The sequence below is a fragment of the Harpia harpyja genome, chromosome 12 (assembly GCF_026419915.1).
Source record: "Harpia harpyja isolate bHarHar1 chromosome 12, bHarHar1 primary haplotype, whole genome shotgun sequence".
NCBI classification, from domain to species: domain Eukaryota; kingdom Metazoa; phylum Chordata; class Aves; order Accipitriformes; family Accipitridae; genus Harpia; species Harpia harpyja.
The window spans coordinates 21,299,605-21,316,638 of NC_068951.1; the positions used below are offsets into that span (position 1 = coordinate 21,299,605).

At 36.5% G+C, this 17,034-nt stretch overlaps 1 protein-coding gene across 14 annotated transcripts in view; it reads right to left on the reverse strand.

The window, feature by feature from the left end:
• Positions 1 to 17,034, reverse strand: part of PER2 (period circadian regulator 2) — a 51,715-nt gene that overhangs the window by 6,808 nt on the left and 27,873 nt on the right. For all 14 annotated transcript variants that reach the window (XM_052802968.1, XM_052802974.1, XM_052802970.1 and 11 more), the window contains 12 exons: positions 16,283 to 16,425; positions 15,867 to 15,945; positions 10,963 to 11,069; positions 10,179 to 10,332; positions 9,652 to 9,760; positions 9,165 to 9,296; positions 7,607 to 7,703; positions 6,722 to 6,878; positions 6,512 to 6,639; positions 4,741 to 4,914; positions 4,225 to 4,485; positions 2,026 to 2,873 (listed from right to left, as the gene is read on the reverse strand). In XM_052802968.1, coding sequence (XP_052658928.1) covers positions 2,026 to 2,873; positions 4,225 to 4,485; positions 4,741 to 4,914; positions 6,512 to 6,639; positions 6,722 to 6,878; positions 7,607 to 7,703; positions 9,165 to 9,296; positions 9,652 to 9,760; positions 10,179 to 10,332; positions 10,963 to 11,069; positions 15,867 to 15,945; positions 16,283 to 16,425 — 2,389 coding nt within the window. The remainder of the gene's footprint in view (positions 1 to 2,025; positions 2,874 to 4,224; positions 4,486 to 4,740; positions 4,915 to 6,511; positions 6,640 to 6,721; positions 6,879 to 7,606; positions 7,704 to 9,164; positions 9,297 to 9,651; positions 9,761 to 10,178; positions 10,333 to 10,962; positions 11,070 to 15,866; positions 15,946 to 16,282; positions 16,426 to 17,034) is intronic.

Genomic DNA, 17,034 nt, shown 5'->3' on the forward strand with positions numbered 1-17,034 from the left:
AATTTATTTGTATGTTTTTAAGGGAAAGAGTATCAACTACGCTGATTTCTAACATAAGCAAAACCTCACTGCAAGTCAGTTTGAAGATTAAATATTAGAAATTAAGGTTGAGAAAACTTAGCAAAATACATAATAATGGAAAGAACTAGCTTTATCCTTAACACATTCCTGAACAAATGCCCATATTGTCCTCATTTTCCAGTAAGTGACAAGGAAATTACAGAAAGTTACATTTTTCAGGTTTCTAAGTAACAGGAACTAGCAGTTCAAGGAAATTCAAAAGAATTTGCCAGGAAAATTGTTACTATTAAGTTTTGTTATCGAGCTTCTTTTAATCCAGCAGAGGCATTTATTTCAGAGCATGCTGTAAGTTACAGACTGTCATAGATGGCACTGTTATACCATCGCACAATTTGGAATTCCTTATAGACGTAAGATTTCAGAGATGTTATATAGCGCACAGAATACGTTAGCCCAAATACAGCACTGGATGCATATATCCCTGAAAACTGCTCCATAAGTAGCATTTGCACAACTAGTGTGACAGATAATTTTTTCTAATGAAAACCAAATGTATTTGTTCTCAAGATCATGAGATAACAAGCATGTAATAACAGAATGTGACAAGTTTTTGCACTGTATCAATCAAGTCTGGGAGTTTCTCTAGAAAAACATAGATGTAACAAAATCCATTTGTCTCTGTTCTCCCTCCATTTGTCCCCCTTAAGGATCAATATCAAGAACTTTAGGTAAAATAAATCATCTAGAAACTAACCAGGGAGAAAAGTTTAACATGGAGATCTAAATGTTCCCCACAGTATAGGGAACAAGCATTTTCAGAAGTTTTTCCTTCCTCCTCCTCCTTTATGGCTTCTAATGTAGATACTTGCTTATGACTCACTGCACAAAGAAAGTAATCTAATCAGCTGCTAGCATCAACACTAACAATACTTTTTACTGATTACTTACAGTAGTTTAGATCTCAGATAAGCCTAAAAGTAAAAGCCACCCTTTCCAATGCCTACTTTCCTTTTATCAGCAGTGAACCCACAAGTTCTACTTTATAACTGCACCATTAGATGCAGAGACCAGTTACAAACCACAGCACAAGAAAAGCACAAGGGATGAAGGAGCCAGTCTAAAAGGTTTAGGTTGCAACTCCATCCCATCAGTGACTTAGCATTTACAAACATACTCTATGGTGCCCTTAGAAAACACTAATATTAGTCTACGTATTTCTGTCATAAAACCTTTATGGACACATTACTCCATCTGAAGTTTCTGCAAGGTTATTTGTTAAACTGATTCATCAAATGTGAATGAGCCAAGAAATAAAAAAACCTGAAGTTAACCAAATAGCTCATCACACTTTTAGTGCACCAAATAAAACAAAAATAAAGTTATGGTCTGCAAGCAATAATTCATTCTTCCTTTACTTTGGCTGCTTGTTTGTAAAAAAAAAAAAAAAAAAAAAAAGTGATTTTATTTTAAATCAGCTTTATTCAGACCATTTATAGATTGTTTCCCCCTCCACACAAATTCACTAGCCCAAAACTTTTTGCTAAAAATAAAGTGCTCGTATTATTTTAAATCTATTTCAGTGCTTTTCAGTGGGCTTATCCATATTCATACCTTTTTAAAAAAAGGGGGAACAAAACTGTTTCAGGATGTATTTCCAAGCTTCCTAGTGTAACTTTAGAAGAACAGCAGCAAGGTGGTTTTACTTTTTAAAGGTTAAGACTATTCTAATGATTGGATTTCATGTTTTATTCAGTCTGCTGAAGTATGAATTTACTAACTACAACTGTGAGTCCATCTCCTGGCATTATATTCACTGATTACTGTATATCATTAAAAAAATCGGTCCCACAAGTGAAAGGATTGAAAACAATGTAGCAGAGACAGGAAAACGGCAAGGGGGGAAGGATCCATTTTAGGCATTTCTACATATTAACAACTTCATGTATGTTCAAGAATGTGAAAACTTTAATTTAAAAAAAAACCAAAACCTATCAGCATACTTACTGGTAAGGATCCCTTTCCATTACAGCAATCGGTTGTCATGATTTTGCCTATGGCTCCTTCCTCACTTAAAGCTCCACGTAAACCCGCAGGAGCTCCACTTTCAGCAGTTTTTGTGGTTTCTTCTAACTGGAGAAGATTCAGAGGAGAACTGCACCTCGACTGGAATAGAGGTGGTGAAGCCTGGTCTTGAGGACCCACTGACTGCGGAGTGCAGGAACGGGATGGCTCATTTCGTGGCTCTGTGACAGGAACCTTTTCACTCTCTGCTGGTGGATTATAATGGAATGGCTGTGCTGGAAAAAACGCCTGTTGTGGGAAAGGGCTGGGTGTAGTGAATGGCGGCTGTGTCGGAAATACTGTCTGTGAAGAGAAAGTGGAATGGGCAGGGAAGTTGGGTTGGCTGTGGTACAGCGTTTGAGGTAAGTTATTGTTCATCTCTGGGTAGACATAGTTGGGGAGCACAAGAGCTACGACAGGTGTCATGAGGGGTGCAGAGAACTGGGATGGTTGCACAGGGCAAGTATTTCCAGAGTCTGGCAACTGATTAAAACCAGAGAGTGAAGTCTCAGGAGCTGGTGGCACACTCCCTGCTGCTGGAAAAACAGGAAGTGGATATGCAGGCATAACCGTGGGAAAAGACATTGCTGAATAGCTCGTTTGTGAAGTGTCTGATGGCGACCAAGCAGTAGTATTTAAACCTTGAAGAGGGAACCGATGGGGGAATTTAGTTCCAGAAGTTGTACTGTCCGAAGACTCCTGTGGTTTAACGCGCTTTGATTTCCTGTTCTTTCCACTTTTCTTCCAAGGCTGATCCATTCCAGAAGTGCCATTTCTTTGTGCACGGCCACCTAAAAAAAAAAGAAAAGAAAAAGATCAGGAAGGATCCTACTTGCAATCTGATGGATCCCTTTCACCTTGCCATCCCTAGAAGTTGCTCAAAACCACAGTTCTGGACTTAGCCGACCCAAACTGAAGCATTTGGGAAGGAGTCAGGTTCACTTTTACCTCTATCACAAGAGCTGAACTAACTGGGCAATGAAAACCATGCTGACACACCATGGAAGGAAAGACAGCAGCAGTGGATCAAATCAGGCTCAAATGTGTGTCAAGCAAATGGCACAAAGCTGCAAAACAGTGGCTCACAGAGGGACAAACTTACAATTACTCCAGCTATTACAGCGAATGCAGTATGGGACGTGACTGAAAGCATTTCTAGAGAGTTAAGGTCATGCAGGTCCATAATTGAAAAGGTGAGGGAGGGGAAAAAGCATGCTACCTTTACAACCTTATTTTAGGAGAAATCGACACCAAGCAACTCTTTCCTACGTGAAGGCTGTCAGTTCATCTGATTACAGACATGAGGAAATCCATAAAATATCTTCTGGCACTAAAAGCTTCTCGAACTTTTAGTTTGTCTAAAGCTTATTTAGATAGGCTGAAATTTATCAAGTATAAAGAATGCAAGGGGACGAAAGGGCTCCAGAACAGGTTTCCTAAATCAAGGACCTGCATAACTACTTAAACAAAAAAATGTAAGATAAGAATTTGCAAAAAATGCTTAGCAGTGTCTGACTTCTGTTCCAAGTCAGGACTGAAATAGGAACAAAGTCAGATCAATATCAAGCACTTCTGAAAATGCCATCTGGAGTTCTAGTCCTAATAAACAGAACAATCTCACCATTACTGCTAGTCTGTGCCATTTCCATCCCACTAATCACATTATTAACTCAAAGGCAACCAATGATCAGATTGTTTCACTGAATACACAATAGTGGAATGGGGGAAACTGGATGTAAAGCAAAGGGGCTGGAAACAAAACAAAATCAGAAACGTGAAAAAAAAAAATGGAAAGACAGAAGAGAAGAAAAGCAAGGGAATACAAGCATAGATACAGTAAAGCAAACATGCTAAAGCATGTCTTTTGTCCCTTGAAAGTAGATGCATGACAGTAATAGTATAGTGAACAGATAAAAATCAAAACATTAGTTACTAAAACGTCAGTTATTACATTAAAAGCTATATTCCATTCACAATATTCAAGCAAGATTTAGCAGAAAGAATTTTTCTGTGGACATTAAAAATACTATGCAACTGTCACTATTCACAGTGGCCCCACAACAGCTAAAAATGGAAACGTCCTCTCAACAGGATTTACTTCCTATATAAATACAAGCTGTATCGTGAAAACTATTGCCATACCACGTTCACCAGGCCGTCCTTTTGGTTTATCTTGTAAGTAGTAATTGCAGTGGGACTGAAAAATATTAAATCTCTTGATTTCTTTAAACTTATTCAAAAAGCTCTGCTCCTCTTTTTGCGTATGCACTGCAAGGACTTCCTTTGTAAGTCCCAGTTTTTTAAACGGCTCCTTTTCTTGATTTACATGCGCAGAGCTAGATGGAGGGGCAAGAAGTTGGCCATCTAAGAGTTCTGCTCCACTTGGACCATCTTCTATCATTTCTACAGAAATAGGAGGAGAAAAATAAGATGAAGTAAAAAAAGCTCTGTATATGCATTTTTAAACTATTACAATTCTGTAATAATTTTGCTGTAAGTTTAAGACACAAATTCTGTCCCTATTTATTCCATTTCCACAGGAACATTTTAGCTGTAAGAAAGTGTCAGTCACAAGCAGATACTAGCTGCTCACATGTCTGAAGTTTAAACTTGCTAGCAATCACCATTTTGAAGAAAATTTATTAGCAAAAATCATACCTAATTCAGGTTGTGGTTTTTTGTCTCCAACATGAACAATGGTACTACTGTAGCTGCACTGACTAGTGAGAGAGACAACACTTTCAGGCTTGCCAGGTAAAGCCAAAGATGTTAAGTGAGCACCAACCACTGGGGGACCATTTGATTTACCAGATGCCTTCAACACAGCAGGATCTATTAAAAGAAGTAAAGTTGTAGTTTACTGAACATTAACAAGAGCAAATGCAAGTTACATGTTTCTACGGTTGCAAAACAGTAGAGGCTAAACTGTGCTTGTCAAGACACAAAATGAACATTTTACTTTATGCATTCCACCAAGAACATTTTAGGAATGGAATGACTTCTGAGCAACCACATCCAATTCCTCTACTTTCACATACAGCCAAACCAAATCTTCTCAATTAAGGACTTTTTGCTCTTTCCTGGTCTTCACTCTCCTTTCAAGGTACAATTTTGGAAGAAAGTTTCTAGCCTCTTCCAGCCTAAGCTCCCACCCAGCTCCCATATTGTTATACACTAATCTCTGTCATTAGCTGGTTATCCTAACAGCCTTGCTCTGAGCATCCACCTATTTAAATTCTCTCACCTGAAAGCTATACACAATAATCCAGCAGAGGTCATACCACTGCCTTGTAAAACAGCATTAAAACATTCCTCCTCTAGTAGGAATACTTGCCATAACACATGTTAAATACCTAAAGTCTGCCTTTTTCCTGACTAGAGTATGCTGGTGGCTTCATTGTTCTCAGTCATCAGTGCACCAAAAAGCTAGTGAAACAAATCTTCTCCTGTCAACTAGAACTGCATAGACTCTAAACAGCAGAAATTGTGTTCCTAATTGCATGATGCTAGTTCCACAATTTCTTCCTCTCTAGTTCTCAAGGCATTCCAATTTCTTCTACAGGACACTTTGTTCCTATGTATACTGATACCATCTAATTCGATTCTAAAAGCTGCATTAGAACTTCTTTTTGAAGCTCATCAAAAGGAAATATAGACAAGATCATTCCCAAGACCAATTCTGGGGAAACTCTACTAGACACTTCCCCTTCAGCCTCATATAATGACAAGGTTGAATCAGCAAGTAGCTCATTTATGTATAGTTCTTTACCAATCTCACAATTCTTGTACTAACCAAACAGTTACATTCTTCACTTTAGCTCCCCATCCAGAGAGGGACCATATCAAACGCTATCCTTGAGTCCTAATAAATTAAGTTAATGTTTTTACCTACAGCAGACTTTAGATAACTATGCTTAGTAATCCCCATCTTTTATTTTCATGGCTGGACATTCCTTACAAATGGGTTCTTGTGCCTCACATGGCATAGAGCAGTCTGATGCTGCATTTTACCCTCTCTTGTTCCTTTTTTTTTTTTTTAACGTCCACGAAGAAGAAACAGAAGTGTAATATGTGTATTTTTGTTGCAATCAATTAGCTGCCAGGTTCTTCAGCTGGTTGTTCAGTCCCAACTGCGAAACAAATTTTTTACATTTGATAATGATTCAAGTCCTAAAACTCAAAATCCTGCTGTATTTTGTACAGTATAAGCAAGCTTATTGCATCTACAATCCAGATATTCAATCAACTACTCAGTATTCTGATTGTAGGGAAGATTTTCATGATAAAAGTTAGATCACCAAACATCTAACACTAAGAAAATGGCTATGAGGTCATGCCTAAGCTATACTTGTCATTACTCTACAAAGAGGTAACATCCAAGCGGCTGCTAGCAAAAATCAATCAAGAAAAAGCTGTGATGTAGAGATACCTCCCAAGGGCTGTAGAGCATTATCAGCTGGTTTTTGTTCATGAACTCCAGAATTCAGTGATGCAACACTTGATGAAGGTTCACATTTTCTTTTTGCTGTACCAGGCACATTACAACTCTCCAAGTACCTAAAGCACAATGATTTAACAATATTAGATATGCAAGTCTTAAGTCTAGAGGTCAAAAGTAATTTCAACACTAGTTGCTTACCTGATGACACTGTCTAAACAGCTGATCTGTTGATAAGAATATACAGGTTGTTCTTTCCAAGCCAACTCTTCAGTAGTCACATTTTTAGGAGCAGCTGTTACTGCAGTATCCTTTCCCACTACATCTTTCACCTGACCACCAGGACCATTTTGTTTTTCTGTGAAAAGAGATACTGCTAGTATGCAATCATGGCATTAAATCCTTGCAAATTCACCTAAAAGCAACAGTAGAAGTTCTCATTTATACACATTTCTTAACAGGTCACAAGCTAACCACTGTAAAGCAAGTAAAAGGTTTGCGCGCTAATAGATGAACATTGTGTAAATATTTTCCTGTCCTTATGGATTCTTGGAGGTGTGAAGTTTAGTTAGGTTGACACATATGGATCCAAAGAGAATAGATATCATTAGAGTTGAAACACACTCAGTATGAGGACAACTCTAGTGCCCATAAGTTATAACAAATTATTAGACGAGTAAGCTACTAATGTATGCAGAATTTAAATCTGATTAGTAAGATTTTCATTTATCAACTTAAAAATTCCTGAGGTTACAATGCAAACAGGAAAGACAACATTCATAACATTTTCCTCCACCTAACAGAAAAGAAGACTTTTGACTTGTATAAAAACATGAGCTACAATTATGGTACTTCAACACCTTTAGGACATGCCTTAACTATGTGTTTTACCATTATCAATTCAGACATAGCTGAATACAGTATTTTCCTGAACACAGATGAGAGACACAGGACAATATAATTTTAATTGATAAAAATGCTGTCTTTATGCATTGATTAGAACTAAACTAGAAAAAATCCTACTGTCATATTATACGAGGCACCAGCGCAATAGACTAATACTTACTTAACTTGCTAACATCCTACCTGCAAAAGGTTCTCTCTTATATTCCAGTTTTGCTTTATTGTCAGTGAAAATACGTTGTCCTTTATTTTTTACTTTACAGGCATCTTGACAAACCTCCTGAAAGCAGGTCATTAAAAAAGAGTTATTACAAAATTCTGACATAAAACATCATGCACAGTGATTTCTCAGTAAACTAAATCTAACCTTAGTTAATCTCTATCTTACAATTAGTCTGATCACAGGAGAAATCCTGATGTATAGAATTTTATTGTACAGCAGCAGAATTTGGGGAATTGGAAAGACAGGAAATTTGAAGTATGATTTTGTACGCAATTACTCTGTTTTGTTTAATACAGTTGAATGACTTGGATAGGAAAATATAAAGATACATTACAAAGACGACTTCAGAAAAAAACCCAGTATCATTTGGTAAACAAAATATTGCTGCTAAGACTGAGAACTTTTTGTGCTAGAAGTTTAACCAAGCACTGACAGGATGTTATAGAACTATACTATAAGAGTCTTCACTACCTGTGGAAATAGTAAAGGAAAAATAAATACTTATTTCCCTCAAAACCAAGATCTCCTTAAACATTACTTTTCTGCATAGCTCTGAAATATAATAAGTTATGTTAAAAAAAAGAATCCAGAGACTTCATCTGCTTAAGCCACTAGTGTTTTAAGGACTGTAAGCCAGGAAAGTGACCACCTCGGCAAGAGCAGCAGTCTGCCATGCCTCATCACAGAAGCAGAAATCAGATTTGGGAGAATTAGCCTATTGAAAAACATCACTAAGTAAAGGAAAATTTTGGCTTTCAGAATTAAACGCATCTCAGTGAGCTACAACAAATTTGGGAAGAACAACAGGAAAGCCAAAATGACTAGAGATGTTGAAAGGTGCAGTTCCTTTGACTGCATCCGCATTCAGTACATTACTCTCCGTCTGGTTTACATTGCCTATGGAATAGTTCTATTAAGCATAGGCACAAATTTAACACTGCTGTATTGTTCAGACTAACGGAATTTTAAAAGTTAAATCTCACTAGCAACTAGGTGTAGCAAATGGCCCAATCTACGGTAAAGTTAAGTTTTAAGCTCAAAAAAATTTTTTATTTTATTCCATTCTGTATTATATACTATATTTTTGCAACATAAAAAGTGATCAAGGTCAAGCAGATATTACTGCATTTTATCATCTTAGTTTCATTTGGGAAAATGGTAATTACAGACTTTCCCCTCCCAAAAGAAACTGCTTTCAAATATCCAGCTGGCTTTCCCAGAAACACAGCATATAACATGTAACAGACATTAGAATAAGTTAACACACTGTACAGGTTTAAATTCTTTACACAGACTTCCACGCCTATAACTATGCTTCAGTACCCTGAGACTTCATCTACACCAGAAATGTTTATTCCCCTAGACAGAAAGGTTTTTTCCATGTTAAAAAAGAAATATGACTTTTTCCTTATACTTTCTTCCATCCCTAATTTGAAAGAGTTATGCTAAAAGTAAAAAAACCCCACTTTTACTAGTTTGTTTTGTGCCACATATTTGAATAAGAAAAACCAAACCTACTGGCTTATCCTTATGAGTGTCTTCATTATTATTTCCTGTGCTGTCACTGGAGGATGCCACACTCATTAAGTGCTCATGGGAACCATTGCTACCTAGACTTCCATATCCACTGGATCCACTGTTGTGCACAGGCTGTTAACAACAACAAAATTAGATATCTACACACGTATCTCAGCACACCAGCTTTAAACAAAACTGAAATTGCTACCAGTAATTCCATGTGAAGAAAAAAGGATTTATTTTAGTTTTGGTTTGGGTTTTTTTTTTTTGTGAGGACTCCATAGCTGCATGAAATTTTTAAAATATCAACTGGAGCTTTAACATACTTCAGTAACTCTTGTCTGGTAATCATGAGTGTGAGTAATCTCTAGGATTGTAGCCAAAAATTCCAGTACAGTAGTAGACAGCTAAACAAAACGTCACACAAAGATAAATGCCCTTTCTTCAGTGGGAAATGAAAAGGGTAACAATAAAGCACATGCTGTACCTGCAATAATAATCGATATATTTGCTCAGTGATTTCCTGAACACTGGGATGAAGAATTCTATCCTCTGTATAGTTGGGAGCAGCGAAGACATCTTCATTTAAGGGACCCCTGCATAAACCAAGCACATCCCAGCTCATTACAAATGCAAGTACTTCAATCACAGAGGGATCACAACTTCAATTTACCATCTATATATAGTAATCTGATGCTTATTCTATTGCATCTACAACCTTTGAATCTGATTAAATACATACCCTTACTCACTTTCAGCATGGCTTCCCTCTTCTGAAGCAACTCTGGACAGCAGAATTTGAAGGACTTCAAATTTCTTTTTAAAGCAGTTACTACATCACAAACCCCAAATTTAAGAAGGAAGCTATTTGTATGTGTGATTTCCAACACCCTCCCCCCACACCCCAAAAATCCTTATGTCTTTCTTAAGGATCACTATGTAAACCTGAGGGGAGGGAAAATAAAAATTAAAAAAAAAAAAAAATCTTAAAGTCACAACTGTTTATTGACTTACGTCCTAACTTTGTGTCTTCCAATAATAAATGAAACTTTTCGACTCCAAGGGTTGATGAAACTGGACCAGCTAGTGTCCATGGTTATATAATCTCCATTTCTAGTGCAAAACCTGATTGGTGAATAGTCAAAAGGCTGTCCTCCATACTGAAGTACTGTAATAAACGATTCAAAAAGAAACTCCAGATCAGTATTTGCACAATGCTACTTAATGATTCAGGGTTTTACAGTGAATTGCAAAGGAGAAAGATGGTATTTGAAGGAACAAATACCAGATACGGCTATACATTTAGAAATGCTGGGCTACCAGAACAAGCAGACTTTCATAGTTTATTGGACTATATCAAGAAAATCACCTTCAGAACACAAACTAAAGATGACTGAAGAAACAGCTTTACATTTTCAAAGCTTAACAAATTAACATTGCCAGAATGGCTCTTATTTTCTTCTCTATGAAATAAGAAAGACTACCATTTAAAATATGACAACTTCTATCATTGCATTCTCAAGAAAATTTTCTTTATGTACGAAATACTCATTTACAGACAATTTGTTTACAGCAGACACATATGCTTTGTATCAAACATGAAATCGAGTGATTTCTCATTTTCATCTATTTCCATTAAGAATCAAGTTGTAGAGTAAAGGGTTCAGTATTTACTTGCAGAAAAATTCATAGTCACAATTAATTTTCACCTCCTACTTGCTGAGGTCTTTGTAGCCATTATTATTAACTTTTAGAAAAAAAAAATTATATATTTCTTCCACAGTAGGAGATTACATACTTTTTTTGTGAATTGCTAACATTAAGGGTCTGTCATTTGGGTGAAGATGCACCAAGACTGGTGTTCCTATTAAGTCCTGAGGTAGGTATCCCAACAGAGGTACTGCTCTGGGAAAAGAAAAACAAGGAAGAAAAAAAATAAAAATCAAGTGGAATAAATGTATATTTGATCTTTAAAATGTTTCCATTTTAAGTTTTCTTTGCTCTTTTTCCTGTAAAGAGAATGAATAATTTTAAGTTTAGATTTGGGGAAGTAGCAGTGCCAACTTAATAACAGTAGTACTCTTTGAACTCTTTGTTTGTTTGTGGCGTGGTTGGGGATTTTTAGTAACTTTACAAAACAATGGGATCAGACCAAATCAAGGCATCCGCTACAACAGTTCTGTCGCTTCTGTGCTGCCTAGCTCTAGAGAATAAATACTTACCCTAATTTTAAAAGAATATTAATAAAGTTTAATTGTGTAAAGCTCTCACGAATGTAAATAGTACCTCAATCTATGCGCTGCAAGCCAAGGCTAAGGATCACAGGATTACTATAGCTGAATTAGCAACAGGGTAATTGACTAGGAATCGAGAAAACTCTCACAGGCAGGTTAAGACTTCAACTCATAAAGGAGCTGCAAGGAAGCAAGCTTATTAATTAAAATAGAGAATTAAAAGTAATGTTACTGAATTCCTGTGCATTATCAATGACCATTTCTGATGATGTAAACGACTAATTCATGTAATGAAATAATTTTCATTGCTCGCTTAAAGCTTTCGTATTAAGTAGAAAGAGCAAAAGTTCACAAATGTCAGTTTACACTTTACCCTGAAAGCTAACTGCCAAAAATATGCTTTGGAAAAAAAATAATGCATTAAGTCACTACTGCTTAGTAATGTTTAAGCAGTTGCCAGATGCTAACAAGTCATCTTGTAAACTCAAAGCACTGTATACCTTCCCCCCCAGCACCATTCACTGACAAAGGCTCAGGAGCAGAAAGATACTCAGGTATCTGAACTGCTTTAATGAAGAACTTAGCCACAGTGCGCCACAGACACAAGATCTGTGTTGTGTTGGAACTGAAAAGCATTATGGGACAAACGCCTTCAACACTGCACTTCCAATAACCCATTGCAATTGGATCAGTTCCCCAAAACATCAAACATACCCTTCTGGCAAAGATACCGAGATATTCAGGGGAAAATGAGGATAGCAACTAATGCCTTATTATTGAAACAATTAGTTAAATTATGAGTCTTAAAAGCTTGTGGATGATCTAAAGCAACAACTTTACAAAGCTGAAACTGGCATGAAACTCATACCAAATCATACCATTTTGACACACCGACATTTAAAAACGCTGCCAAGTTCAAAGCACGTAAGAAAAGTTATGCCACTAGAGGATTTTAAAATACCAATCAACTCTGAATTACTTCAGTTAGGAGTTCATCAAGTAGCGTAAGAAGTAGAAGAAAACATGAGTTTTCGTTCACACTGTTCCTGTTCTTTGCCACCTGCTTTATGAAAGCCTGGCAAATTCTACATTTGTTTGTGCTGCAACAGAACGCCTAGACTAAAAGGGATGAAATTTTAAACTGTTATTTATTAACCTAGTTATAAAGAAAGATGCAAATTCAGTCACTTCTATGCAAAAAAAAAAAAAAAAAGAAAAAAATCTCCTACCCATTTTCATATGGATATGAAGATCACTGGAAGAGTCAGGGATCTAGAATATAAGACCTACGAGTAGAGATTGAGCTGAGCTTGCCTGTTCTGATGAAAAGGAAGCTAAGGGATGATCCAGGAGCTTCCCACAACTACTGGAAAGAGGAGTTACAAAGGTGGAGTTAAATTTTCTTGGTGGTGCCAGACAATAAAACTATGGGCAGTGGACCCAGACTACAGTCTGGAAAGCTTATGCTAGATGTTAGGATGAGGTTTTTTAAAAACTGAGTAGTGCAACACAGGAACAGTTTCCCACACAGACTGTGTAATCTCTGTCCTTAGAGGTTTTCAGGCATTATTGAGACAAGGTCACAGCTGACCTAACCTAGAACTGGGCAACGGTTTCATTTCAAGCAAAACGATGGAAGAGAGACCTCCAGCAGTCCCTTCCAACCAGCATTTCTGTGATTGTATAATGCTGTATTTGAGAATACTTAACTATCTACCAGAGGCAGTACCTCAGCATCATTATGCTTCCTTATAATGAATAACTCAAAATAATTCAGAGTTTAAGTTAATAAACTCATTTTATGAATGCAAATGCACATATGGCATAAGAATGGCTGATAAGGAGAGGCAGCAAGTTTAGTTTGTGTTTTACAGAATGACAAAATGTCAAAACAACATGAATAAGAAGTCTATATTATATTGCAAGTTAAATAGCAAACTGCTTTAAATTCATTTACTAAGATCACTCCACTGTGAACTCTATAGAACTGCTTACACCCATCATACACATCAAGGACCAAATACATTTCAAAGACAAATATATACAGGAACAATTCATTTAATTTCAGGAAAATATTTAGATTTACTTAACATGTTCTGTGCAGAGATCCACTTGCAGAGTTAGCACAAATAAGGATTTTTCCAACCCATGAACACATACTGATTACAGAATTAACTTTATTTTATGCAAGTCAGGCAACAGTTTCAGCGTTATATTATGAACAATTCTCACCTGACAGCAGGTGTTCAGTTGTATATTTTTAAATATTAGACTCTGCTCTCTCTAAGAATCTATTGGTTTATGTATTCCACCTATCCCTGGAGAGCTTAAGAGTAATAAACTGCATATGCATATCTTGGCAAACATTTATCTGGCTGCCAATGTTCTCAGGAGTTAAATAATTAAAAGCGAAATCAACCACACAAATTGCAAGAACAGAAATAAACGAAGCAAAGTCCTAACATGAGAGCAAGATGTAATCAACCCTTACTGTGAGTGTTCAAAAATGGTATTTGGAGAGTAAGTGGTAACACCAGACTAACAGGAAAGAAACTTCCATAGTAGCCACACCGAAGGTATTTACTGTACTTCACCCAAGCCCAAGAATAAGGGCAAAGCTCTCTATTCAGTAATCTTGCCATTTCTGTTAAATGAGTACTGGAAATAAATGAGCTAGGGGTGTGTGGAGGAAGGGAACCTTTACGTTGTGCCATTAGCCTGTTTGAAAAGATAAACCCACCCTGCAAAGTTGCAGTTGGCTTGGAGCATGTGTGGGAATGAGGGAGAGAAAAATCCATGAAGATGACAGAATTAAACTGGACTAGGTAGTTCTTTTGTCAACTTAAGCTGTTTAGAGAGACTGTATAAATCATACCATGGAAAAACAGTTTGTCAGCATTACATTATCTTCTATCCTGCAGGAACTCTTCACACTAAGCCAATGTCTGCACAAGTTAGCCAAAAATAGCTGTACCTTAAAGTCCAAACTTATCCTCGCTGATTAATCATTGTCGTCTTCTATAGTGATCTTCAATAGCTACTTTTTGCTATTCTCATTTAATAAAAAACATGTACGCTGCAGTAATACCGATCTGCCTGGCCTCTCTGCAGATAAGTTGTCTCAAAAGTCAAACAGTAATTTTTTTTACCTTATTGACTGCAGCTTAACCGAACTTGTCAATAACCTCCTTTCCCCCAATCCTTCTCTCATGCTGCAGTTAAAGATTTTGCCAAGAACAGCATATTTCTTCAGAAACAAGAAGATTCCCACCCAAAAGATACCACAGAAATCTAAAATTGTCCATTATACTGCTACTCTATCTGCAGACAACCCCTCCATCTAGGCCTACATGCTTAAAACCTTAGAATGCTTAAAAACAAGAGCAGGGCAGAACCTCAGAAATCAGACACTACTATTGCAGCCAACTTAGTTTTCACTAAGGAGAAAAAAAAAATCCTAAATAAAATAAAATCCCACATATAGCACATCAGAAACCATCATGAAGAAAATATCAAGTAAAACAAGGGAAGAGGAAGAGAAAGAAAGGGAAAAGGTAGCCTGTGTTTTCAACTCAGGAACAAGTAAATTCTCTTGTCAAGTCTTCAAAATACTACGATATTCCAAAGTGCATCCCTGTCCTTAAAAGCTTGTTGAGGTTATTGTCTCCTCAGCCAAGTACATTCCTAACTCTGAAGGAGTATCTTCAATTCTTTTCATAGACCTCACATTTCCATCACCTAAACCATCCTCTGAAGGGCCCCAGGCAAAAGCAATCCAGAAGACTAAAGTAAAGGCTGGTTTGCACCTTAGTTTCTGAGCCTCTGCGTACGCCTTAAGATTACAGGCAGCATATTTGGTGATACTCTGAAATATGAGTATGTACCCTAATCAGCTTCCATGATTGTCAAAACAATGTGAACTATTCAGCCAGTAGAATTTGAGTAGTTTTTGTATATAGAACTATGAAGACTGTAGTTTGAACTGAGAACAGACTTTTTTTTTTTTTTTTTTTTTTAAGATCTAATGTTGCATTTAAGAGTCACACTTCTAGTTGTATATGGGCCAGCAGAAAATGACAGCAGCATATTGGTTTTTATTCATTGGATCAAACTTAAAAACAAATCAAAAATAAAAATCCCATACAGGTAATGATTGTTAGCACAGAAATTTTCCTGACCGTGGGTTTCATTCATTGAATTTATGTCAAGATTTGCCCCAGATGGAAGGAAAATGGAAGAACAAGTTGTCAGGAGGCAAATAGTTTTCCATTTAAATACCACAGTGTAACGTGTTTTCATGCTTAGTGAAAATTGGGGGATGTACTTTTCTTGGGTTAAACTCTCTTCAGTAGTCACATAATTTTTTAACTCCCCCAGAGACATCTTAATTAAATCCTAAAAATACCTGTAAAGATACTGGATAGCTTGCTTATCAGTAAATTGAAAAGGAATATTTTTTGTAAGTTACCTTTCATCTACATCCTGGAACAAACAGGTTGGTGTGTGTGTAGTTGTAAAAATTCTTTTGTCAGGAGGAATTCTGGGTGCTGAGAGAAAAATAGAAGCAGATTAACAAGTGGGGTTTTTTGCATACATAAAATACTTCAAGCTACATGTTTCTTTTAAATACTGAGTAAAGTCTAAAAGTCTAAGAGCATATAGGACAGCAATATGGCAGCTCACAGCCTTTCAGCAAGGGCAGAGAACAAAACCAATTATCTTCCACTTTAATAAAACTTGAGATCACTGACAGTAACTCTCATAGTTGGCCACCTTAGGCTGAAATTCAGTTTTGCTACACTGCATGGAAATTCCTGTAGCAGAACATAGAACAGTTCTTACTATCAGGAGACCAAACTAGTCTTTGTGAATTCAAAGGATTACCTTCATAACCAGAATGTACTTTTTCTGCAAGCAACACACAGCAAAGCTGGTCCTCCGCTATTTCCGGATCTTGCACTTTGATAAGGTAAGGAGTCATCCGAAATGGGTGATAGCAAATCTCATTTTCACGCTCCTTTCCTGCACTAATAATTAAACAGAGTTAATTATTTCAACAGCTTCATCTTATGCTAAACAAAGTTTTAATTTATCTATTGTAATTTACTCATGACACAAGGACTGCATGATAGCTCCTAAAATAGCACCCAAGAACTTAACTTTCTGAATTTTTTTTTTTTTTTTTTTTGGTAGAAGAGAAGCTAATTCTGATGGCACCCCTTGCATACCAACTGCAGTAAAGAATATCTTGTCCTATCTACTGCCTGAAATAAAAAGATCCACAATTGCTTTAAATGAAAATTTGATGGAAAAAGAAAAACCCACCTCCTATGATAGATTAAGTTTTTTGTTGATCCAAAAATCTTAATCTGTGACGTTATCCATTTCAGAGGGATGAATTTATAGTTGTATTTTATGAAGACTGTTATATACCCTCAGCTAACAAAGAACTTCTTTTACTCAATATTTATCGCAATTTAAAGAGAACAAAGACTCAGAAATTCTTACCTATAAGAAGTTGTTTACTTAATAAGAACCCAAAGCATAGTAATAAAAATAACAACCATTTACACAGTGACACCAAAAAATAAAAATTCAGTTGTAATAAGTTTATAACAGCACAGCTTTATAAAACT